General features: G+C 37.3%; 1 protein-coding gene across 1 annotated transcript in view; it reads right to left on the bottom strand.

The window, feature by feature from the left end:
- Positions 1 to 445: 445 nt before the first annotated feature.
- Positions 446 to 26,682, bottom strand: part of LOC146005345 (sialate O-acetylesterase-like) — a 102,639-nt gene continuing 76,402 nt past the window's right edge. The window contains exons 8-13 of the mRNA XM_083144532.1: positions 23,577 to 23,674; positions 21,729 to 21,859; positions 8,122 to 8,273; positions 7,937 to 8,033; positions 6,524 to 6,607; positions 446 to 692 (exon numbers count right to left, since the gene is read on the bottom strand). Of these exons, the coding sequence (XP_083000658.1) occupies positions 492 to 692; positions 6,524 to 6,607; positions 7,937 to 8,033; positions 8,122 to 8,273; positions 21,729 to 21,859; positions 23,577 to 23,674 (763 nt within the window). The 3' untranslated portion in view covers positions 446 to 491. The remainder of the gene's footprint in view (positions 693 to 6,523; positions 6,608 to 7,936; positions 8,034 to 8,121; positions 8,274 to 21,728; positions 21,860 to 23,576; positions 23,675 to 26,682) is intronic.

The raw sequence follows: 26,682 nt of genomic DNA, 5'->3' as shown, positions 1-26,682 counted from the left end.
CCTGTCTGTGGGTCCAGGCGTCAGAACGTCTGGATCTTTAATAATACAGTTTGCAGTGTTTATTATTTATGAACAATGTTGAGGAACTACTTTTATATTATCACAGAAAATTACTTTGTTCACACTACTTTGGAATTACTGTTTTAAATCAAATCCTTATAAGTTTGTTGGTCTCAAACTATGTTATGAATATAAGGTTATAACACAATGAAAGAGACAAAAAAATGTTTAATCATTCCCTTTATTATGTTACTGATATATTTTAAATTAAATTAATATGTCATTTTGCTCTACTTGAAAGAAAAATACAATTTGTGTGCACACATGTCTTGTCTACATATATCCTACAATAAAATATTAGAAAACCCAAAATAACTAATGGATTATTCAGCTAATGAAGGATTCAGAGAGATAAAATGCTTTTTTTTTATCATATCGTGTTAGACAATTTGAATAGTTGACGGTGTGATTATTCATTCTGTGTTCCAAAACTACAGATCCCATATCCATGTAGCTGCTGGCAGGTTGTATTGGTCATCAGAGTAGATGGCACACTGCTTGTATGCACAGGGTGTTTCTTTCCATACATAAGCTAGTCGTGCTGCATCAGGGCAGGAAGTTAAATCGACAGTTACTGAGTTGGAAGAATAGCTGCTAATGGGCACGTCAATATGAGAATCTCCGCAATACACCTGGGAAGTAGATAAAGCAGGATAATAATGGTAGGTGTTCCCTGAAATGTGACATTTTATGAGCCAAAAAAGAAAGCATTATGTATTACATAAAAGAATTATTTAAATTCATTCGCATAAACATTCTAAATTTTAAATCATTATTGGATGGTGTATTTGTGACAGTAGCATTGGAAGCAGGCACGTACCTAGAAATATATTTGAAGGAGTGGTTCAAACCAAGTATCTCAGGAATAATAATAATAATAATAATAATAATAATAACATATGAATTAAAATAATTATGTTAATTTAAATAAATACTAATTTAAATACATAAAATTAATGAATGTATTATTACACCAATAGGTGCAAAGAACATAAGGTCAAAGAGATGAAGAATTGAATATTTATTGAATAATGAAAGAGGATGTTAGATCCAGTTGATAAAATGTACAGTTCCTGATTAATATTTTATGCACATTATCATAAATAGTAGCGTGCAAGCATAAATCTTTGTTACTGTCCTTCACAGCCATGTGATGATCACAATATAATCCTTGCCTTACAATAAATTCAGAGGTTGATTGATAGATTGATTTGGTGATTTAAGTCCACTTTATACACAGTAAGGCTAATCGGGACTGGACCTACAGTTTAAAGTGTGATCTGAACCACTATGTACCACAGTTTCCCCATGTGCCTTCGCGTGTAACTAAAATTTTAATTTTTATTATTATCTTTTTTTGGTTGCTTTTATATCTATTATTAGTTTTATCATCGACCACTTTCATAGCAATGAAGTTTGATTTTTATTTAATATTTCTATCTATTCATGGTGCCATGGATAAACAACAACATCTTATTGTATGCGTGAAAATAAATGAAAAATACACATTTATAAACATTTGTAAACAAAGACACAAACATAGTATGTAAGAACCTTACTATTGTACAAGATAAAATAAATAAATAGAATAAAAATGTTTAAACTAACTAACTAACTCTCTAGTCTTCTTAAACCCGAAGGTTAATGGCTGCAGCAACACAAGTCTTCCATCTGTCCCTATCCTGAGCAAGATCTAAATACTCTTTTCCATCCCTACCAATTTCCCTTAGGTCCATCTCAACGTTATCCCTCCATCTTCGTCTTGGCCTTTCTACAGGTCTCTTACTATCAGGTTTCCCAACAAGAATCCTGTAATCTCTTCTTTCCTCTCCCATTCGTGCCACATGGCCTGCCCACCTAAGTCTTCTTGATTAACCATTCTAATAATATCTGGACATGAATACAAATTATGTAGTTCTACATTATGTAACCTCAGGCCCGTAGCTAGAATTGATCTCCAGGGGGGGGGGGCTCATGGGTTATCAGGGGGGGCTTTGTAAACCAAGTCCATTTTTCAAAAGTTTTAACAGTATTAAATGAAGGTAAACTGTGTGGAGGGAGGGGGTCATTATATCAGCGGCGGCTCAAAGGGCAGAGCCACCGTGTCGTGGCACTACCCTCAGAAGAAACGCATACCTCGCCAAAGTATTGTTAAATTAATACATTTACAATTTACAGACAAGGAGTTTTTGAATCTCGCAATCGGTCAAGCTCTTGGCTGGATAGACTTGGGTCAAGCAGACGACCGTCCCAACCTACACGCTGCATCGCCAGCTGTTTCGTACTCTCTCGAGGCCCGAGCCCTCCTAGAGCTGGCCTGACAAGTTGACACATGAGCAGAGGGTGGAAGAAGTCTCAGTTGGAAACAAGGGAGGAGAGGGGGATAGCCATGCTGGTCATGAGACACCAGCCGAGCCTGTGTTCGGTTGGCGCGACGAATGACATAGTTGTCACCTTTGGAGATAAGTCGCTAAATGTGACTGATTTGTAAGACCCATTGGGAAGCAATTCGTCAGATAGGTACTATCTACTTTTCTGCATACTTTTGGAAAAACAAACGTAGTATTTAGCCAAAGTTAAATGAACAATTAGATATAAGATAGATGCATCTAAAAGGCCATCCAGACATTTATATTTTTTAGATAGCAAAAAATCCTATGGTGATGCGAGTTTCCTTTGACATTTCGACAATTTATTTTAAAATATGTCTAGGATATTTTCGACGTCCAGTTGGAATACATGTGCATGGGGGAGGAGAAGGTGAGAGGATTTATTTTTCCCTTTCTCTTGTAATTGTTGTGTCTTTAGGGAAGTGTCCTGTAGTGTATAAAAGATAGGTTAGTGAGTGAAAACGAATCGGATTAGTGCGTTATCCGCACACTGTTTTCCACGTTACCAAAGGAGGATAAATTAAAAGCTAAACATCTTGACCAGTGGCGCAACCACAAGGAGGAGGGGGGGCATTGCAGAGGGTTTTTTCTTCGATTTTTTGATCACGTTGGCACTACCCATCATAGTAGCCGTGGGCCGCCACTGCATTATATTATTATAAAACATAAAATTTAGAAATGTCATGCATGTCTAAAATATCTATTGAAGTGTTAATTGACTGCTACTGACATCATCCCTTAATACACACTCCATACTATTTTCGATGATACAGGTATTTATATCATACAAGTAGAAATGTACAATATTCACTTCAATCATAGTGCCTACCCTACCCAGGCCGAAGCAATAAAACTCCCCTTCATTCCCAAAATTCTGTTGTCATTTGATGCAGCTGTGGAAGAAATGTGGATGATGACGTTAAAAGTCACAGATATTTGTCAAACGAGAGGCTGCAACAGGGGCAGGGAAGTTACAGATAAAGAATCTCCCCTTTGAAAGAACTTTCTAAAGTCTAGAGAATCTTCTAACACTTGCCGCACCTTTGACTTCTGCTCACAAACAAGATGAACAAATGTAATAGGTGCTGTTCATGTTCTGTGAATTTATCCTGGTGAACTTCTGAACAAAATAATATATGCTGTCTATATTCACTCTTCACCTCAAAGAAATTAGAAAACACAATAGTTTTACCTAATGTCAAAGGGGCTGGTGTCAGTGCCAGGGGTGGCTGGCAGACCTGCCGGGGATGGGGGGGGGGGTGGCAGCTCAGCCCCTCCTGGCTACGGGCCTGTGTAACCTTCTCCACTCACCTGTCTCCTCATCCGTTTTAGGTCCAAATATTTTCCTAAGGATCTTATTTTCAAATACTCTCAATTTGTGTTCCTCTTTCAATGTAAGGGACCAAGTTTTACATCCATATAATAATACAGGCAAAATTACTGTTTTGTATATTTTAACTTTTAGATTCTTAGATATTAAACAAGAAGACAAAAGTTTATGAAGAGAAAAATAACATGGACTTCCTGAATTAAGCCTACTTTTTATTTCCTCTTTAATATAATTTTCATTTGTTAGTATTACTCCTAAGTACAGTACTTGAATTTGGAAACTGGTTCGAACGAGTTGTTATCAATAATTAGATTTTGATTATTACCTAACACTTGGTTTTGGCCCGTAAGCACATATTTAGTTTTCTCTTTGCTAACTTCCAAACCCATCTCTTTAGCTGCTTTGAAAAATATTTTAGCATTATTCTTAATTGTATTTATATCATCCCGTAATAAGTCTACATCATCTGCATATGCTAGCAACTTAGTCACACCGTTTAATTTTTGTCCTTCGTTAGTTTCTTTTACCTTCCTAACAGCATATTCTAAGGCAAAATTAAAAAGCAATGGAGATAATGCATCTCCTTGTTTTAACCCATCATGAATTGTAAATTTGTCAGTCAGACACATTAATAATAAAAAATTTAAACTAAAAGATACAAATGTATTACGTAAGAACAACAACTTACTATTGTATGAGTGCAAAGAAATAAAAAATAAACATTTGTCAACATTTGAAAACTCAAAGACACAAACAGAGTATAAAAGAATATTATTATTTCACAAGCAAAAATAAATAAAAAATAAAGATTTGTATATTGAAAGACACAAATAAAGAATGTAAGAACATGTCTAAATGAAAGTATTGACTTATAAATGTAAAACAAGCAAATTTTTAAACAAAAAATGGCTGGGGTAACAAAGTCCCCACGTGCCCACTCATATTACAAAAAATGTAGGGTTAAGTCCACTGTATGGATATATAGCATAATCAGGAGCGGATCTATGGTTTAAAGTGGGATCCAAATCGCTATATGCCTCCAGTGGGGATCGAATCTGGAACACTTGATTACGTGGTGATTGTTATCACTACGCCATTGGAGAGTCACGTGGAGGAAGTGGAGAATAAACCATATTGTTGTTGGTTATTATTATTATTATTATGTCTTATCATCTTCTGATGAACCCGATGATCTTTTTATCTTGGGAAAACTCCCCAGCCTTTCATAAATGCTAATGTGCTGCATGTATTGTATTAAAGTATTGCTTGCCTTCTTCTTTAGACCACACTTCACCACTGCTATGACTCCATCTTGCTGGAACCATGTTGTGTGGAGAATACTTTATTCTTGCAGGTCTGGCACAAGATATTTGTAAACCATGTCCCATTATTGTTTGGCTTTGCCACAATGTGTTGAATATCATCTTAAAAATTAAGATGGCCCATCCCGAAAATGACAGTCGAAACTCTGACATCAGTTGGTTTGTATGTGCCCAGTGATGGAATAAAAATTTGCTTTATAATACATCACCCGGGCATTAAGAAATAAATCACCCTTCTCCAGAATCTAAAGAACATTTGTGCAGTAGTCTGCTAGCCATACCTCTTTAACAGCTTGCAGTTTCTACAGACGGAACTTTAAATCCAAGTTGAGAATCATAATTTGAGTACTAAAGGTAAATGCAAAGTTCCCCGTGCATATAGCACCATGCCATGCAGGCACATTTAGTGGATGTTGGGGTAGGGCCCCACACATTCTCGATCTCAGCCATTTTGGAGGTGATGTGATGAACGCCATGCTCTGGCCACCTTCACCCCGCAGGTACTCATTGATTTGAGGCTAGGTGACCCATATAGCTGCTTTATGTGGGGAGGAAAAGGCTGGAAAAATCCAACCTTAGATCCAATCGAACCCTGGTCTTCCACGTGGAAGTCATACACCATACTGACCCCACCACCCCGGCTCTGTAACACATATTCAGTATCCTTGCATAGTATGATCCTAATTGCTCTGGACTTTTCTGCAGAGCCATACAGATTTGTTGAACATTGTCAATGGTACACACTGTCTGTTTGGGTCACCCATGTTTCTGATTAGTGACTGACCTTCTTTGTCGCCACTGTTTCACCTACCAAGATATCATTCTTTAGTCTGGAATAAGGAAATGGCAATCATTTCCACGGTATAGCTCACACTGCACAGCTATAATACTTTTCCCACCCACCTAGCCCTCCACAGCCTGAATATACAAGTACAGCAGCCAATGACTCATGCCAAACTAATTGGCCTGTCATGGTTGAGTGAGGATGTGGCACCAGTATACGTTCACAACTCTAGGTTTCCCAGTTGTTATTGTATTTCTCAAGGACAACCCTATAATTGATATATTAAACTAAATTACATTAGATTCCTTTTACTACTGAGTATTTATGTCATGCATTTTTGAGGAGACTGATTTAAACATGATGAATTTTCATGTAAACTTATAATTTCATTTTTTAAAACATTCATATTGACACCATTCCCCTTCAACTTTTAAAGCAAATATATGAAGAGAAAGAAATCAACTGAAATATTTTTATGTGAAATTCTCATATCAGAAAACAATTATTCTATGTCAGCAATTCATGATGGCAAAAAAATATCTGATTTTTTAAATAACGAAATAATAATTTCTAGTGTATATGCTATTTTACATAGAGACATGGTTAAAGATTCAAAATTCAGAGTATGGGAACTTACCGAAAATCCGTCCATGTTCAGTATTTTAATTTGAGTGTCATAGGTCAATGTAACTTCATTGGTGTTTTGTGAAATATTTGTAACCTGTAAAAATAATATTATAGATTTTATATAAGATCCAAGTCTATAATAGAAAACATTTATGTTGACAGAATCCATGGTATAGTTATCAGTATATGAGACAAAAATTACAATGTATGTACTGTAGTAATTACAATGTAGTGAATATTTTACTGCTAATATACTTTAATCATGGGTAGTACAGATCATCTCCATCTAGCTAAATAATTTTAACTTTTAATTTTGATATGCCATTTTATGTGGATCACTAATGTGTTATTTTATACTCCATATTCTACCTATTATTTTATCAAAGATATTTCATATAAATGCACAGTGAAGTTGATTAACACAGATTTCAGAAATTACCTTCCTCAATAAATATGGAAAAGCTAATTACATTCAAGATGGTGGCGTTAGTTTGACATCACCAAAGAAGTTCCAAAACCAAGAACAGGGTATATTATTATTTTGCCTGAGTATGTTATATGTCAGCAGTTTCCTCTGTATGTTTAAAAGACACACACCTACTTAGCTCCATTCATTATGAATCAATGATTACTCAAACTTTCATGAGCAATGGTATAAGGTATCGTGTGCAAGTATATCTTTAGCAGATGATGTTACACTTTGGATACTATGGCTGTGTCCGAAAGTACAAAGAGCAGACTTAAAGTACGGTGTTGTTGGAAGTGACGTCACCTAGTGCAGTTCAAAAGTGCCAATTAAAGGAGCAATCAAGAGCACAGCGTGGAGCACGCATTGTTGCAGGTTTGAATACTTTACTCGTGGACTCATTCTTCATTTGTTTGAAATCACAGAGGTAGAAAGCCAGCAAGTTGTTGGTTGAAGTTATTCTGATGTGTGGAAATGTATGTATAAGAACATTTTAAAATGCTCGCTTCCAGTCCACGACCATTCTTGGAGGACGTTCACTTGAAGTAAGGTCTTGCATCTTTTGGACATGGCATATATTGTATTCACTTATTGCACATAAAAGATTGGTACGATCAAGAATTTCTGTAGTATAAACAGTTAAATGTTTTAAAATTTAAAGACATGCAGACTTTATCGCATATCTTGAAAAAAATAAGGGAGACCATAAAAAAAATTGTGCTGATTTTGATAATTTGTAGCATTCTCTTAAAGTCATAGAAGACAGGGGCGATTCCTCCATGTAGGAAGATAGGAACTTCCTACAGTTCATTTTTAATTATTTGCAATTCTCTACTTTTTAGGAGTTTAATGCACGTTATAAAATTACAAGGCACCATCGAAGAGGCTATAAATATTAAAATAAAAGAAGACATTTCAATTAAATAAATTAGGCGAAATATGTTGAAATTAGATTACCTGCGGTCCTTGAAGAGGATAATTCTTTCCATAAACAAATGTAAGTCCTGCCATTGATAATCTCTCTGCCACTGTTTGTTTATCTCGTGGATGGATGCTGAAACATACAAAGAAGAACATGACTAAATATGCACCTAAATTACAACGAGAGTCCACTAAAATCAGAGGTAAGGTTAAGAACTTACGATCCTAAAGGTGAGTCGTCATCTGTGAGGTCGTAAGCAGTTGCCATGAAGGACTGAGGCTGCAGCTCATTGGGTGCATGACCTTTGTCAGCTGTTTGGTGCCAGCGAAGCCAGGACCAGTCATCGGACACAGTGTAGCCATGAGTACCCAACTGTAAGGAATAAATATGATACTTCACCATAGTTCTATTTACTATATTAAACTTAGCCTTAAATTTTAATTATAATAAATAAAGTCTATTTAATTTCCTAAAAGGAATGTTAATCTTTCAATTTTATAAACGTTCTATGCATTCCTTTGAAATCATATTTTCATCCTGAACATTATTCATAATACAGTGTCTTTTTGCTGACTGCATAATGAATCAGGAAGAATAACATTTGAATTGGACATTAATAAATCTTTTGAAGTAATAAAACATGAACAGAAATCTGTCTTCATATTAATGAAGTTAAATGATATAATATGATATGATATGATTTATTTGCATCCAAGGACTACAATTTTGTACAAGTAGGTACATCTGTAGTATAGGACATGTCAAATAGAAATATGTGATGATAAAGTTCACACATATATTGTGGTCTCCATGACCATTAAACCGAGAAAACCTCGTCATGTTAATATTCACACTTGTTTATTTCCTGAACTTGTCCGACCAGCGAGTGATCCCAAGAATGCGCTAACTTGTAACTTCCGTAAAACAAGGAACTGGAAAGGCAAACGCGTGGATCTAAACAGGATCTACCGCGTTCGAAAGGTTTAACAACCTTTCGACGCCTAGAATGATAAAAGCAAGCTCCTACCCGGAGCTCGCTCTCTTTTGATTCTGACACTCATCGACGCTACATGGATAACTAGTCCGATTACATTACAACACGTTACACTGCTAACTACGACGATGGAACACGGAGTTACCGCTGCCTAGCATGCTACAAGGCGCAAGGGATCGCCCGGTTTGGTGAGCTGAGGGTCGCTGGATAGAACCTTGGCAACTGTCACGATTCGGTCTGCGAGAAGCATTAGGACAAGACATCACACACATCTACCAGGTATGAACAAGCGTGAATAACCTTTTACACCAACTTTCCATATCTCTACCCTCCTAACGGAGCAGGTTCAGCCAACAGATATTATTAAGCTCTACCTAAATGTTTAAATGAAACTTCCCTGTGACCTCAGAGCCCAGGTAAAACGGGCTTACAACATGGTGGAGGTGCTTCAGGCCCTTTTTGCAATTAAGTACCCTCCTGTACGAATTGCTTTACATTAAACTAGTCTCCCTCCCCCCCTCCCTCCCACTTTGGGAGCATTTTTAAAGTAAATTTTTAGTAATTCCAACTCATACTCCCACAGTACGCTTAAGATGCGTCAGACCCAGTGACAATTTTGTGTATTACCCTATGGAATACCACCCCTCTTTTCTCTTTTTATGCCGAGCCCCCCCCTTTTTCAACAAAATCTAGTTCTTCTGCATAACATGTATTCAAGCATCATTCACACAGGAATGGGAACACTTGCTTATACTTATTTGACCAGCGATATATTAATGACATAAATAACTGTATACCCATACTTTCATTTGTTCTTTGGTCAGCACGACGAACCTTCGTTTATGAATACGTCACAGATAGCATTGCACGAACACCTAGATTCCTCCCTCGACCAAATCATAGAGTTAGCAACTGCAATCACGGCAAATCCAATAAATTCACGACCTTTATCCCCAATTCCCTCCCCTCCACTAACACGGTTAAGGTCTGCTAATAGAAATTACCCTCAATTTGTCCTTGGACTAGCAACACCCGACAGAAACCGACCCCAACCCTTGGCGAGTACCCCGGCTTCCGTTTCAACTTCCTCTAACACTGTTAATAATTCTGGTAACGTAGCTGTAGAAATTTCCACCACTAACATGGCCACCCCAATCCCCACTGCATTATACCCGGCACCATTTAGCGGAAATGACCCTAAGGACATTGACTCATTTTTCCTCAAGTTTCAAAATGTAGCACACGCCGCAGGATGGTCGGAAGCTAAGCGTAAAGAGATGTTGCCTTTATTTTTGACGGACACCACTTTAACTTATTTTCATGACATACAGAAACGTCCCAATTTTGTACACTTGACATACACCCATATCAAAGACGAGCTAAGTACGCTATTCAAGGGATTATACCTGTCAGCAGATCCCGTACAGATAATACTCCAAAGAAAACAAATAATAACCGAACCCATTCACACCTACGTTATTGCTAAAAAGGCATTAGTCCAGCAATACTTCCCGAACGCCACTGAAGAACAAACTCTCTCTTACATCATCACGGGACTGCGAGCCAAATACATTGGCTGTTTAACCAACAAGCATTTTGCTAGAACAGAAGAATTAATTGCCCACCTACAGAATTTCGAACGCCAGCAGTCATTAATTAATTCACGTATGTTGGAAGAGAAATTGGAAATAGATCAGGCAATTGCACAGGCAAGCTTACCCCAGACATTCACCCCGTCACCACTTCACAGCTGTTCGCATGCACAGGTCTATTCCCCCCTCCCCAGTAATCCACTCAACCCGAGTCAGCACTTTGTACCATACAACCAGTGTCCATCTCCTTTCATCCCACCATCGGCTCATCAAGTCCAAAGTCTACAATCCAATCCGGCTCCCGTAAATAATTCCCACACAGTGTATCAAGGAATGTTTGCTATACCGAGTTCTGATAGTGTCCGCTGCGCGGCGCCACCAGCCGTAGCCAGAGTAGAACACGCTCCAAATGCCGCCTCTGGTGATGAAATAAACAAACTCTCGTCACAAATGTCGAGCATGTCCCTCTTTTCGAACGAACAGATGAACGCAAGTTCTCTTTTTAATCTTTGCTCAAATGTGCTGGAATTTGCGAAAACGGCTAATCAAAACGCACATAACAGAGGTTTCAACAAGGGGAATACTAACTCTTCCTACAGAGGTAATTCTAGAACTAATCACAGAGGTAACTTTCGATCGAACTCTCGGGGCCAGTTCAGAGGTAATAGTAACAAGAGGTTTCAACGTCGAGATCAGGCTAATCGCGACGATGCAAATACCTCAGCCTGCAGGTTTTGCGGTCGTTATAATCACGAGAGCGACAATTGCTTTTACAAGCCACAACGAGACAGTGGTTTAAACTAAAATCGTCTTCAACTTGCAGGAACGAAATCGAAGATAATACCAGATTAGATAAAGTTCCTATAATTGAGAGAAATGGCCTATACTTTATTAATAGTAGCATACAAGGAAAACAGGTAGATTTACTTATTGACGTGGGTTCCCAAATCTCAATTTATCCTTCCCACCTTCTCCCTACTGAAAGAAAAACATACAAGGTACAATCCACAATCCAAGGTGTGTCCGGATCGAAACTGAGTGTGTCTGAAATTGTAGTTCTTCCTATCATAATTGGAAAGCGTAAATATTCGCACCCATTTAGAATAGTAGATTCAACTAACGTCCCTCCCCTTTTAGGAATGACTTTTTACGAACGCAGAGGTGCGAAATGTCGTTAAAAGACAACACAATAACTCTTTATCATTTAGGACGTACTCCTAATTATAGTATTTTAAGATCAAAGTACAAGACTCACCAGCTGTCCCATGACATATTTACCCAAATTGAAAATGCAAATGAGTATGAGGGAAAAGCTACCCTTTCAAACACAGTTCAGTTAAGTCCACGAACAGAAACTTATATCAATTTGAACATCACCACTACGACACCTAATCCACATAAGCCTGTACTTTTTACACCATCTGCTTCCCTTATGACCCAGCATCCAGTAGTCCTTCCCAATGATACAGTAAACACTCAGTCACCTGTCATTCCCAAAGACAACCCTATAGAAAAGACTAATCCACACAAGAAAAATGATGATGATGATGATGATCTATTCTTTCATCAAGTATTTCATGCACAAGCAGCAGATTTTGATATTAGTTCAGAACAACGTAAAGACCCCTATTTCAGAGACATTATTGACTTATTAGAAAACATAGACAAACCTAGTAATCCTAAACTAGAAAAGCTTTCGTATTCTTATGTACTCAAAAATGGAGTCTTATACAGGACTAATAAAATCAAAACTGGTAATCGGGATAGACTTTGTATTCCCCATGCATTAAGAAATCAAGTTTTCGATCTTATTCATGCACACAAAATGAATGGAAGTCACCAAGGTGTACAAAAGACATATAATTTAATGCTTATGCGTTACTTTTTCCCCAATACGAAGAAATTTGTGTACGATAAGGTTCGACATTGCATCCCTTGTCAGATCTCAAAGAAACCACAAGGTTCTAAACCGCATACGCTGCAAACATTTCAACCATCCCAAATCCCTTTCCAACGAATTCATATTGACGTATGTGGTCCTTTAGTCTCTTCAAAAACGCACAAATACAAATATTTCCTATCAGTAGTCGATAGTTGTACAAGGTATGTAATTACAGCTCCTTTGGCTAATCACGATGCACAAAACATAGCAACAGCCCTAGTTGAGAAAGTCTTTTTAGTCCATGGCATCCCGGAAACGATCTATTTAGATCGTTCAACACCCAATTCAAGTTTACTCTTACGAGAGTTAGCTAATATTACAGGCGTACAACTAAAATATGTAGATACTTGTGCCCATTTCACGAATGGATTAGTTGAAAGTTAATTTAGTTACTTAAAGAAAGTTATGAGAGTCTTTGTGTTAGAAAAGAAAGCTTCGTGGTGTGACTATTTAGCTAGCGCAGCGTTCAGCCACAACGTTACAATCCATTCTGGATCCCTCCAGAGCCCGTATTTTACTTTATTTGGCTACAACCCAAGGATCTTAGCAGACGCTGTCCTTCCTTCGAACCCCGACAATGTTTCCCAGACGAATGCACAGAGACTTGAACTCCTGACCTCCATACGTAAGACCGCACATGACAACTTGAACAAGCGTTACGAACAGCAGAAAAGGTACATAGACAGCACTTCTAGACAAATACAGTACTCACCAGGACAACATGTATGGATTCTAGATGCCACTCCGACTCCAGGTGTGTCAAAAGCCTTTGCGTCCTCTTATAAGTACAAAGGAACTATTCTTCGCAAAGTTAACGAGAATTCCTACGAAGTAACTTTCATCGACGGCAGAAGTAAACAAAAGACTGACACTATTACTATTTCTAGACTTAAAGCCCGCTACGACTAGTGCCATAAAAACCCCACTAACATTCATTAACACGCCACTCCGTTGTCACTCGCTTTAGCCTCCTCGCTCCTCGTTGCGTACATTGCACATGCTAGCGTCCCATGATCCAGCATTTTCTCACGCTCATCGACTCCCCACCCCCCTCTTCCCACTTCCAGTGCTCGCACTGCATTTCTGCGTTAGAACGAACTCATTTTTTATTTTTTTAAACAAGATCAGGATTACAGAATGCTATCTCAATCGTCGGAACATTTACAATACATCTCTTGCCTAATAATTAATTTTTACTGATATTTTAATGTTATTTTATAATTTGCGATTAAACGCATAGTAATAGTCAGACCATATCACTTAGCTGATTTGACTAATAAGTACTTAGTGTGTTTATGATTCTAACTAGCAAATATTTTTTTCCCCTCATTTGCTGGTACATATACGCTCAAATGAAGAAAAAAGTACACAGAAATAAAGAACGAATGAACTAAGATAGAACAAGATGAACGATTTAAAGAACAAATGAACTGCGTAGAACTTGCTTGAACTTTTGGCTTTTTGGCCATAGCAATTTTTTTTATTTACGCTTAGGTGTAACGCGAACTGCTTCTTTGAAAGCTGCATTGCACTAAATATGTTAATAAAGCGTATAATAAATATAGGCAAATGTTCCCACTCTCTCCTTTAATTTTATAGTTCAAATATTGATAGCATACAACATGGTATAGCTCATATCCCATGAAATTAAAACCTACTCTATTTTTCAATGAACTATTACACAAATATATTACTTACTCTTTTTCACTTCTTTTTCATTTTTTTTAGCAGCGAATCGAAGGCGCTTAATCCTTTGACCACAAGACACGTAAAATTCTTGCAATTGTTTTTTATAAACGACATTTACACATATTACAGAAGGAAATGTCTCGTAATCACTTAGTTTGTTCTATTATCGCTGAATTCTCCTTTCTTTTCTCATTTCATTCCCGGCTAAGCCGACTATTCTAACTCCCCCCCCCCCGTTGCCCCCCGGCGAACTTTCCTTACAACATGGAATTATTCCACCTATATAACTCTACATCATATAAGTAATAACGCCCCTTCGCCGTCATTCAAATCAGATATTACCTCCCCTCCCCCCAAAATAATTCACCAGTTTTAACTGAAAGTCCCTTTTCAATCGATTTTATAACCCGTCATCATTTATTGTAACTCTGCTCCACTACCTTTTGCTTTTTCCTAATTTTTCCCTTTTTTTGTGCTTGTTTCATTCTCATCGCCACGGATGTTACCGGACCCATGACGACCACCGGCTTGTACCATCGAGCGACAGACCTAGGCTCATCGCAGAGACCGACAACGATTTTGTGGAATTCCAGCACCAAAGGACCCGTTCCCGTCTGGACCCCATGGCTGATTTTTCCATCTCCCACGCCGCGACCCAGATGTGGAGCGCTTTACCCAGGACGTTTGTTGACCCAAAGCGCCATCGCAAACTTGACTTCCAGACTGCCCTACCATGACGTCACGGCGATCTACATCGACAAGGCCCCGCCCACTCCGTGCGTACTGCCTGTGTTTACTGACGACACATGATACTTATTGTTATTTTTCATCGGCTAAAAGTGTTCCGGTGCTCAGCTACTTCAACTACCATAAGGCACACGCAATTAGTACACACGCATGTCCTTTACAGTGCCACAGTTTGTGCCCATGGGTGCTACCCATATTGGATTAGAGATACGTCTCTTTCTTTTGTGTTTTTTTTCTCTTTCGTCAGCTGCAAAGAATGTCCAGCCTATGGCGACATGAAGTTTCCAGCGTTGCTATGGCAACTTACCTCGAGGTTCCGCCCCAGCATCGTGTGGTATGCCGAGTGTACTTTGAACTCAGCAAACAGTAAATACAACCGCGTGCGGTTTCCGGCGTCTCTTCACACTGTGCTGACATGTGTTGTTTTTTTTATTATCGTGCTGTCATCATTCAATCAAAACTAGTTCAGTGTCACACTTATGCAATTATTTTATCCATGCCTCAAGACTTAGTTATTGTGCTCGTACTTTTTGAGTTTATAAGAGGCTATGACCCACAGTTTTCATTTTTTTTTCTCTACGTGTTTTTATATTTTTGTCAACGGTGTTTGGTGCTGCGATATTTTTGATGATATGACTATTCTGGTGATTTCAATTTTTTTTTTACGGTGATGTGATTCTTCTAGTGATTGGCTTGCTGTATTGGTTTTCTACGAGTTTGATATGTTAATAAATCATAATTTTTAAATATAACCTACTCCGGACGAGGTAGTCGACCATCACAGAGTGGCTCGATTATCTCAACAAGGGGAATGTAGAGATATGGAGACCATTAAACCGAGAAACCCTCGTCATGTTAATATTCACACTTGTTTATTTCCTGAACTTGTCCGACCAGCGAGTGATCCCAAGAATGCGCTAACTTGTAACTTCCGTAAAACAAGGAACTGGAAAGGCAAACGCGTGGATCTAAACAGGATCTACCGCGTTCGAAAGGTTTAACAACCTTTCGACGCCTAGAATGATAAAAGCAAGCTCCTACCCGGAGCTCGCTCTCTTTTGATTCTGACACTCATCGACGCTACATGGATAACTAGTCCGATTACATTACAACACGTTACACTGCTAACTACGACGATGGAACACGGAGTTACCGCTGCCTAGCATGCTACAAGGCGCAAGGGATCGCCCGGTTGGTGAGCTGAGGGTCGCTGGATAGAACCTTGGCAACTGTCACGATTCGGTCTGCGAGAAGCATTAGGACAAGACATCACACACATCTACCAGGTATGAACAAGCGTGAATAACCTTTTACACCAACTTTCCATATCTCTACCCTCCTAACGGAGCAGGTTCAGCCAACAGATATTATTAAGCTCTACCTAAATGTTTAAATGAAACTTCCCTGTGACCTCAGAGCCCAGGTAAAACGGGCTTACAACAATATATATGGGTGTATCATAACCCTTGCATATAAAGATATTATACTTGATAATTTGAGTTTCTGGTTACATATACACAAGACCTTGAGTCCTTCACACTCTGACCATTAGATATGTCTGTACGCATTCAAAAGATGAGTGTTGCCTCTGTATATTCTTGTATGCTGTAAAATGAATGTTTAATTAGCATGGTTTTGATTTTATTTTTAAACCTTTCCACATTTGGTTCGTGTCTTAACTCTCTCGGCAACTTGTTATACAGTTCAACTGCTGAGTTTTTAGATCCCTTCTTGTATTTCTCGTGTTCAGGCTATGGGTATCTTCGTTGGTTTCAAAAGTACTAATATTTTGTTTGATGTATACCAGACATTCAAATCCCATTTGCTTACTCAATATTATGCTGAAGAGGGTCAATAGGGAGCTTAACCACCTCAGTAGCTCAATCAGTGTTTGAAGAAGCAATGAAAAAGTAATATACTACTGAGAACAAGTGAGAAAAAGCGACTGGAAGCTCTAGAAATGTGGCTATAGACACGAATTGAATGGGTGAAATGAACAGAAAAGTGCTAGAAAGAGTTGGAGAAAAGAGATCAATGCTGGTGATAATCATGAAGAGAAAACTAAATTGGTTGGGCTACTGGATGAGAAGAAACTGTATCCTAAGGGATGCTATTGAAGGAATGGTCAAGGGAAAGAAGATCCGGGGAAGAAGAAGATACCAAATTATTGACGAGTTCAAAATAAATGGGTCCCATGCTGCTACAAAGCGAAGAACTGAAGATCGAACAGCATGGAGGTTGCAAGGAAAGACCTGCCCCTGGGCAGAAAACAATGAATGAATGAATGAATACACTACTAATCCAGCATCCAGCAAGACACAATGCACTAGAAATATATTCTGTTTTGCTTCTAAACATAATATATTTTTGGCATCTCAAAGGAGAATTGAACCTAACATTTAGATAATATGACATTAGAATGAAAATTTTATTAACGTTTTTTACAGGGTGGCGCATATTGTATCTACCAGTATCAATTGACAACCCTGTCGGAATGCAGGTACTCATGCAGATGCTTAGGGAGATGGAAGTCTGGCATTCAGTCTGATATGGAATGTTCACTTGTTTAGACAAGAATCTTGGCAATGGAGGATCAGGTCACTTCAGGTTTTTACATTCTACCATGCAATCCAAAGAATAAATGGTTCCCATGAGTTCTTGGTGGCTGAGTGCATCAAGGTTGACCACTAAACGCATGGTCATGAAATTAGGCGGGTGGCAGAAGTTTGCGCTGTTGCCACGTCGAAGCACAACCCCATATGTTTGGAGGTTTAAGAAAATGAAAGATCTCGTTGTGGAGTTGGCCTTTGTAATCCATGTGATACAAACTGACAGTATTTGCTCAAAAGGTCAGGGATGACACAAAAGTGCCCCGGAGAGAGGTCGGTCTGACGCTCGAACTAGGCAATGCAGCCCAGTTGATGTTACCACACAGTGCGCAGGAACCAGCAACTTATGTCCCGCTCTCGCTTTGCTTTTCCCACATGTGGCACCAGCGTATTTCTGCCCAGCCACCTAATTTCATGGCCGTGTGTTTAGTGTTTGACTTTTGATCTTGTGCCACTGAAGTTCTCAGTTTTGAGATCAGATCGGAGCATGGGTGTTATTTGTGAATGTCCAATCATCAACTTCATTAATGAATCATCCTCATCATCATTATTAGCCTTAAGTGCAAAAGATAACAAAAATACAAATAAACTATAATAAAGTTATTGTTAGTAACTTTAACTCAGTAACTGCAACCATATGCTAGTTTTTGAACAAATAACTGACAACTGTAACTTTAAATCAGTTACTTTGTAAGAGTGACATTCTAAAGACAGGTTACTGCTATTTGAAATTAATGGAATATATAAACAGTGTTTTAGGAGCGATGTCATTCTGCTAAGGAAGTCTCCATTTTATGTATCTGCATGCAGAACTTGTTCAATTTTGCACCAATTGTAAACATTTATTATTTCCATAAACAGGGCACAAACAATTTTCTAATGTATATATATGAATAGCCACAGAAATACAAGCTGAGAGGTTCTTGGGTGGTGTTAGTGGAGTGTTGAGAGTGTCTGGATAAATTAGCGTTAGCAAATAAGTGTGCTCCTTCTGAGCCTATCCCTCTAAGATGTAATACTGATACTTTTTTAGATCATTAGGTAGGCCTATGTCTAATACTCCGAAAGATCATCAAAAGAATTCAGAAGTCAGGCCGGTAGTCTTAATAATCAATATAGGCCTATGTCTAATACACCTGAAGATCATCCAAGAAATTCAAAAATCAGGCTTGTGGAAGTTGTTAGCTTTAATAATCAATATAAGCCTAATGAAATTGTAACTCTTCTCTGGAATATCCAAGGCTTCTCAAATAAATATACTATTGTTGAAGACTATGTTTCTACATTGAATGCCGATTCCTTATGTATAATTGAGCACTGGCTACGTCCCAGTGAAATTGATCTTTACGGTTTTAAGGGGTACAACTTAAGTAGTAGTTATTGTAGACCCACTAGAAAACTTGGAGGATGTGCTATTTTCATCAAGAAAACCTTTTCTCATAGGCCTGTTCACAGTGTAAACAGTAAGTCTATTGAAATGGTATTTGAGGTTACAGCATTTTTTTTGTAGAAATAAACACTATCTTAGTTGCAGTATATAGACCGAATGTTGAGTGTAAAGATTTTAAATTATTTATTGATAGAATGCACAACCTCTTAGAACATTTGTGTACATTTAATGCTAAGATTATTTCATGTGGAGATTTCAATATTGACTTTAGGTTAGTAAAGAATCTAGATGGTGTTATGTTAAATAATCTAATTTCCTCGTTCAATCTAGCTATAACTACAACTGAGATTACTAGGCCCAAACTCAGAGGTGGTAGTCGCCTTGATAACATAGTTACTGTTATGGATGGGATAATTCAAAGCTCAATTGTTAAAACTGTTTTTTCTGATCATTGGGCAGTTTTACTAAAGTCTCAGGTTAACTTCTTTAAGGTTAACGTCTTTAAAGTCACATCTAAAATTGATACCAAAAACTGCAAGTTAAGGGTGGGACTAACGAGGGAGGAAAATATTTTAAAATTTTACGATGAATTATCACTTATTTACTGGAAAATTATGTATCATTCTGTAAATAATATAAATGACAAAATGAAATTTTTAATCTCTGAAATGTCTAATTCAGCTGAAAGGGCATTGTAGGCAAACCTACTAAACCCAAACCTACAAGGGTTAGAAGTAAAGAAATTGACAAACTCAATGGAGAATGTGAATGTTATTATGACTATTATATTAGTACTGGTTCAAATGGCATGAAGAATCTGTATATAAATCGTAAGAAGAAATTATATAGGATTAAGGTTAATGATAATTTTATAAAGAACTCTAGTAATAGGTCAAAAGCAATGTGGGAGTAATTCCATACATGTGAATAGAAAAGATTTTAATAACCAACTTAGCGCGTCTGAACTCAACAATTTTTTTTATTAATAAAGTTGAAGAAATCCTGAGCAAAGTTTCATCTTGCCCAAGTAAAAATGACTGAAGTTTTTATTTAAATGGATTATTAAAACCTACCACTACTTTTAATTTCCATCTTGTTGAAGTAAAAGACATTGAAAGAGTAATCATTAAAATGAGTAGTAATAGATGTGAGGATATTTATAACTTAAGCTCCATTATATTGAAATATGGAGTAAATTTTATAAAGGAACCTTTAACTCATATTATAAATTCATGTATTATTGTGTGTGTTTTCCCTGAAGATTTCAAGTTAGTAAAAGTGACATCCATGTTTAAAAAGGGTAATAAATCTTTTCCTGATAGTTACAGCCCCATTTCATTGGTGTTAGTCGTCTCAAAAGTTTTTGAGATTGTCCTAAATAATCAGATGGTTGATTATTTTGAACAAAATAAGTTATTTAGTAACTCTTAATTTGGCTATAGAACTGGGCTTGGTACTGTTAAGGCTGCTGTCTCATTCTTAAAAAATTGCATATTAGGGTTAGACAGTAAGAAAGTTGTTAATGTGAAACTCTATGATTTGTCCAAAGCATTCGATACTGTATCTCACTCTCTTCTGCTAAAAAAGTTAAGATTTTATGGTTTTGAGGATGGAGCGCTGTCACTTTTGTAATCATATCTAAGTGGGAGATCTCAGAGAGTAGTTTATGAAGAAAAGGAGTCAAATTTGTTGCCTGTAAATTATGGAGTACCTCAAGGATCTATTCTGGGTCCTATTATTTTTATTGTTTACATAAATGATTTGCCATATAACATTTCAACACTCTTGGTCAGTAGTTACCTATTTGCTGATGATATAAATATCTGTTTGAACTCAGATTCTAATAATCTTTTAAGGTCCTCAATAAAATCTACTTCCGATATTGTTCAGCACTGGTGTACTACTAACTTGCTTTGCATAAACACTGATAAGATCCAAAACTTGGAACTTACATATAATAGTAATAATCATAATACAGAGCATGAAAAGAATTCTGTCACCTTTTTGAGATTTTTAATAGATAATCATTTGGAATGGGAGGATCATATCAGTAGAGTTGAATCCAAAGTTAGCAAAGGGGTTTATTTAATGCGTAGGTTAAGATTGTGTGTAAGCTTGAATGTTCTAAAAACTGTTTATTGTGCACAGATACACAGTCACTTAAGCTATGGTACCTTACTTTGGGGTCATCAGCTTTCAATAAAAAGGTTATTAAAATTGCAAAAGATATGTGTAAGATTAATGTGAGGTCTTCCAAGCCGAGGCCACTGTAAGTTAACTTTTGTTAGACTAGGTATTATGACAGCTCCTGCTATCTTTGTATTCCAATGCCTGCTTTATATAAAAGAAAACATTCACATTTATGGGGAGTTAGGGTGTTCACATACCTATCAAACCATAAATAGGGATTGTTTAGGATAAATTACAACAAGACACAAAAAAAAACTTTTACTACATGTCGATTAAGTTTCACAATGCTCTCCCTTTGTCTTTAAGGCAACTGCCCTTTTTAAAATTCAAAAGAAAACTGCAAAAAATATTGACTGATAATTGTATATATAAGGCAGAAGAATTCTTTGAAATTAATTTTGTTAGGTAAAATAGTTATGCTTGTGAGATAATGTTAACTACTAAATTTATGTAAGTTGTGTTACGTTTCTAAGATGCTGGGATGTTTGTAAGATTTATATATACTTTATTAGTATAAGGCTAGGTTATATTTCTGACGATTGTAATACATGTGATATTCTCATATATGTTTCTACAATAAAAATTATTATTATTATCATCACTGTTTGAAGTGATTGAAGATTACAAAATTGCAAATATTCGACCAGATTGGCCCAAATATAGATTCAGTTTACCTGAACAAATCCAAAGGGGAAAGTAGGATCATCTCCATTGTTGCCTTCATGGAAGGAATTTCTCCAATCCTTGATCATTTCAGTAAACATGCATGTGTACAAATCAGCATTGTGGCGGTAATTGTTTTCCCCTAGGAACAAGCATAGAGAGAACAATGAAAGATTTTATAACCATTTTTAATAAAATAGTATATCACTTCACAGGCTCATGATTACTTGCCAACTTATGTCATTACAATGTACACGAAAATAAAATAATGATGTTTAGTTTTGTTTTCTAAGCAACACACTAAATTGTCTATCTAAGCATTGATAAGAGTAAAATTTTACTACCAATGTATATTGTTGAGAGGAAATACTAAGAACGCACTAACACGTTTTTCTTTCTTTCTTTGTTTTTTGTCACAAGTTTCTCCCGCCAATTTTCTGTCACATACAACCAGTAGAGTGGGCTAAGGAGTGGCAGGGCAAGTGCGCTTGCGTAGATGTTTCACTACTCATATAATATTTCATTAGTTGCTTTCTGCTGATATGAAAGGATAAAGTGTTTTCAAACACGATTCTGCTTCACTTGGAATGTTTTCGTGCTTCCTTTTCGACTGTGATTCTGTGTTCATGTTTGCTCCTTGTCTTCACTCTATCCCTTGAATCTCTGGAGCAAGAGAACAAAAACAAGAAACTTGACCACAAGAATAATTTATTGCCTTCTTATTGACTTCTTGACCTACTTGTTGATTTCTTTACTTTTTCTTGACTTCCATGACTTTCTTGACTGGCAGACAACCTGAATAACTTTGTTCTCTATACCCCTGTTTTACAATCAAAATATTGAATAACAATGGGCAACACCTTGTTCCATCAGTATAAACCCTAAGGCAAGAAATTCTGCTCAGGCATTGAACAGTGACGTTATCAGAAAGTGGTCCCAAAAATTTGTTCATTAATTGCTCCGTTTTCCTGTTTGTTTAATAGCAGGACAAACTTTCTTTCTTTTTGGGCAATGACTTAATCAAAATAAATTTCACTATTGAGTTTGGACTTGTTCATAGTTCATAGACTTGTAACTTGCATGATTTTTTTCTGTCACGTATTTTCATAATTAATATTATGTGACGCTCAAAATGTAGGACATTTATGATGTTTTTCAAATTCCTCCCGGACACCGGACATAAGGCTAAAATGTAGGACATGTCCGGGAAAAACCGGACGTCTGGTAACCCTAGTTTTTAAAGATTTTGAATAGGCAACGTTGAATTGCAGGTTTGAACTTGCATATGTATTGTAATATCATAGTTGCAGCTATAATTAATATGTTATTGCATATTTGTGTGAAATGTAATCATAGTTATTCGGGCCCAAAACGCCCGTGCACCGTGCATATAACATATATACTTAGTTCCATGGTGTAGAGTGGACGCTAGTATCTCGTAAAATATAAATAAGATATTAAAAAATATTTTGCAAAACAAGATGTACATGTTGAAAAATTGAACTAATTGTCCTATTGCATTACATAGAATTTTTTAGCGATTCTTATGAATATCCAAATATAAGACATATACAATGACATTAATTCATTTTGAGTGTAAAGGTGGTGTGATTTTTAGAACTACACTTTTTCAAATTGAGAAGTTAAGCACATAATACAATGATGCATGATTAGCAATTGAAAAGTGAACAATGTACACTGTATCAACGACGTAGTTCTCGTATATATAGCGTACGTATGAACACACACACTCACCTATATACTTAAATAATAGACTGTCCCTTAAAATCCGGAACACCTGGCAACCCTGCTAATAGCTTAATAAAATACATGGATACATAGCCTAGTTGTTCTCATACCTTGATACCAAATAGCCCCTCGCACCGTCAGCTTCAACATTGGATGCACCATTCCATTCCAAATTGCAGAAAGGTCATTCTTCTCAGCACGGGAATGTCTGGCAAGGATAAAGTTCAGAATGCTCATATAGGACTTAAAAAGTAACTACTGAGTGTCAAGAAAATGAGGAATTTCTTCTACAACAATAGACAATATTTATTTTTTACTTCTACTACAATTCCTGACTGGACTAATTGTAGTGGAACAACAAGCATAAAATCCTGCGCAGACCCGCGACTCCTGTGCACCGTACTCCCGCGAGGAGGGGAGTGGACCATGCTTCCTTATGACCCGAGCTGAAAGGAAGAAGGGATAGCTGCACAAGGACTTTTCGTCCAAGGTTTTTTTAATATTTTCTTAAACTTTAATTGAGTTTTCCAGAACGTAAACAGTGATTGCTCAGAATTTCAAGGAAAAAGATAAAACTGTGTACAAAGAAATATTTCCTAACTTTTCTCTATTTACATGCTAATGAGATAAAGGTGTAAGGGGTGACATCTCCTCCATGGATTGCATTTTTACAGACTAACGAGGCTCTGACGCCTGCACTCACGCTTCTCTGAGGCGCATGTTCTGCCCCGTTCATATGTGTTTGTGTTTATCCTCTCATCAATTACATCTCATCACCATTCACCCTTATCTTCTCGGTTAGCCGAAAGGGGCAAATAGCGGAGTAAAACAAATTTATAGGGAGACAAATTTATGGTAAATAAAAACTGAGGAGAGCGGTAAATAAAATGTTAGATCAGCGGTATATAAAATACCAGCGGTGGAAAAAAAATTGGCACACACTTTTTCATCATGAGAGGAAACAACATACAAACAATTGATAAACTACTTCATTTTTATATACTGTACACATGCACAAGTACTTAGCTGTCCAACCAAAAAGAAAAGATAAACACAAAATCACTTCATTTCTAAATTGCATATTCGGGGGAAGAAAGGAATGCAGCTTGACAGGGAGCGAAGTTTTCGAACTGAGTTACGTGCATGGGAAATCCCAATTTGCAGCGTCTTGCTGATGTGATCGAAGATAAAACGTTCTTCAGCTGCAAGTGGTAGGAAACTTTAGGCAAACGTTGCGCGCACAACCTCGATTGCCGGTTTTTGCGTGTTTTTTAATTAATTTGATGATATTTCACGGTTATTTCGCGAAAAAGAGTTCATTTCGTGGAAAAGCACACATTTCGCATTACTTCGCGAATAAAACTCATGCATATTTCATCCTTGGGAGTGTAGTTACGTGCAGAATGTTCAAAATTGCATCTTTTTTTTCACATTTCGCGATTTCGCGCATCGCGAAAATTCAATGCCCCTACCAATGGTCAAATATTAATGATATCTATGTGTAAAAGTGAAAATGTCTAATGAATAATACAGGAGTGGCCATCCTCCTCCAAATCCTGTGACTCACTTGGCTCATAAGATAGAAATCCCCATTTATGATAAATGCTTTACGCAAATGATTTTAGTCAGACAAATTATATGGGGAATTCCATGTGAAAGTGCCCCTGAACCTCAGTTTTTAAAATTAAATGCAATGTTGTAACTTTTTATTATTATTTATTTTACATATTGTTCGTTTATTTTAACTTGTTGATTTACTTTTGTTTTGTATTGTGTCCAACCCGTGACACACAAAAAAATCTCCTTTAAGTGTTACATTTCCCCTTCAACTCCAGTAGAATATTCAAAGGTCAATTGCCTTCTCTCTTTAAGTCATTTTTTTTTATCATTTGACAATTCATAGAAATTAAAATAAATCGATCTACCGTATATATGTATATAAAAATGGATTTTGTTTGTTCCGGCACAACTCTCGAACGCCTGGAGCGTTTTCAACCAAACTTGGTACAAATATCACTTGCAATCCGGAAAGAAATACTGTGGGGGTAAGACACCCCTGGGACCCCTAAGGGTGGGATGGGAAGGGGGTGACATGTAAAAATAATCTAAAACGACCGATATTAGTGTGGGATACATAGTTGTCGGGGGCGCTAAGGTGAATAGTGATACTCCCAATGCCGTTCAACTCCAAGTTCATCATCTATCGGGTTGGAGGGTGAGAGGGGGTGAAAAATAAAATGTAAAAAATGACCTAGATTTGTGTCGAATCCATAGTTTTCGGAGTCTCTAAGCTAATTGGTGACATTCACGATGACCAAACTTGGTACACATATGACTTACAATCTGGAAAGAAATACTGTGGGGGTAAGACACCTCTGGCAGCCCTGGGGGTGGGGGGAGGGGGTGACATGTAAAAATAATCGAAAACGACCGATATTAGTGTGGGATACATAGTTGTCGGGGGCGCTAAGATGAATAGTGACTCTCCCAATGCCGTTCAGCTCCAAGACACCCCTGGCACCCCTAGGGGTAGAGGTAGGAAGGGGTGGCATGTACAACGATCGATATTAGTGTGGAATCCATAGTTTTCAGGGCCGCTGAGATGAATAGTGACACTCCCAATGCCGTTCAACTCCAAGTTCATTTTACACTACACAGTTTACACATATTTCATTATATTCCTGTCTAATAGAAGATTTGGATAAATAAATACCCGGGCAACGCCAGGCAATCAGCTAGTTTCTTATTAATTGAAGAGGCAGTGTTTCGTCTGTCCCACCCTTGACACGAGATTGTTCACTTTTAGCTACACATTTGGGAAAGTATTTTATCGGTAGTTGTGTTTAAGTTTCATATTTCATTGCACAGAAACTGTAAGGAAAATTTTGCTTAACTATCAGTAGAATAGTTACTTAAATATAAAAATGTAGCCTGTGTGTCCCATCCGTGACAATAGAATGCCCCATAGGAAAATTGGCGTTCAAATGCTACCACAATACATACGCAAATTGGGACTGAATTTACAGTTTTACATGGAATGTGAATAAGCTACGACCTCTACATATCAGCTTCTGTGAATATTATTGTAAAAGGCGTTACACTACCAGTGTAAATGTTGTAATTATAAAGGTGCATCCTGATATGCAGAGCAGTGACTGGAGCAGGGGCGGCTTAAGGTCACCCAGAGGGCGCCGCCATCTTGAGTAGCACCAAACT

This window comes from Lepisma saccharinum, chromosome 23 (genome assembly GCF_977018435.1).
Source record: "Lepisma saccharinum chromosome 23, izLepSacc3.1, whole genome shotgun sequence".
Taxonomy (NCBI): domain Eukaryota; kingdom Metazoa; phylum Arthropoda; class Insecta; order Zygentoma; family Lepismatidae; genus Lepisma; species Lepisma saccharinum.
Note: the sequence above shows the minus strand (reverse complement) of the source record. Positions and strands in the feature narration are given on the sequence as shown.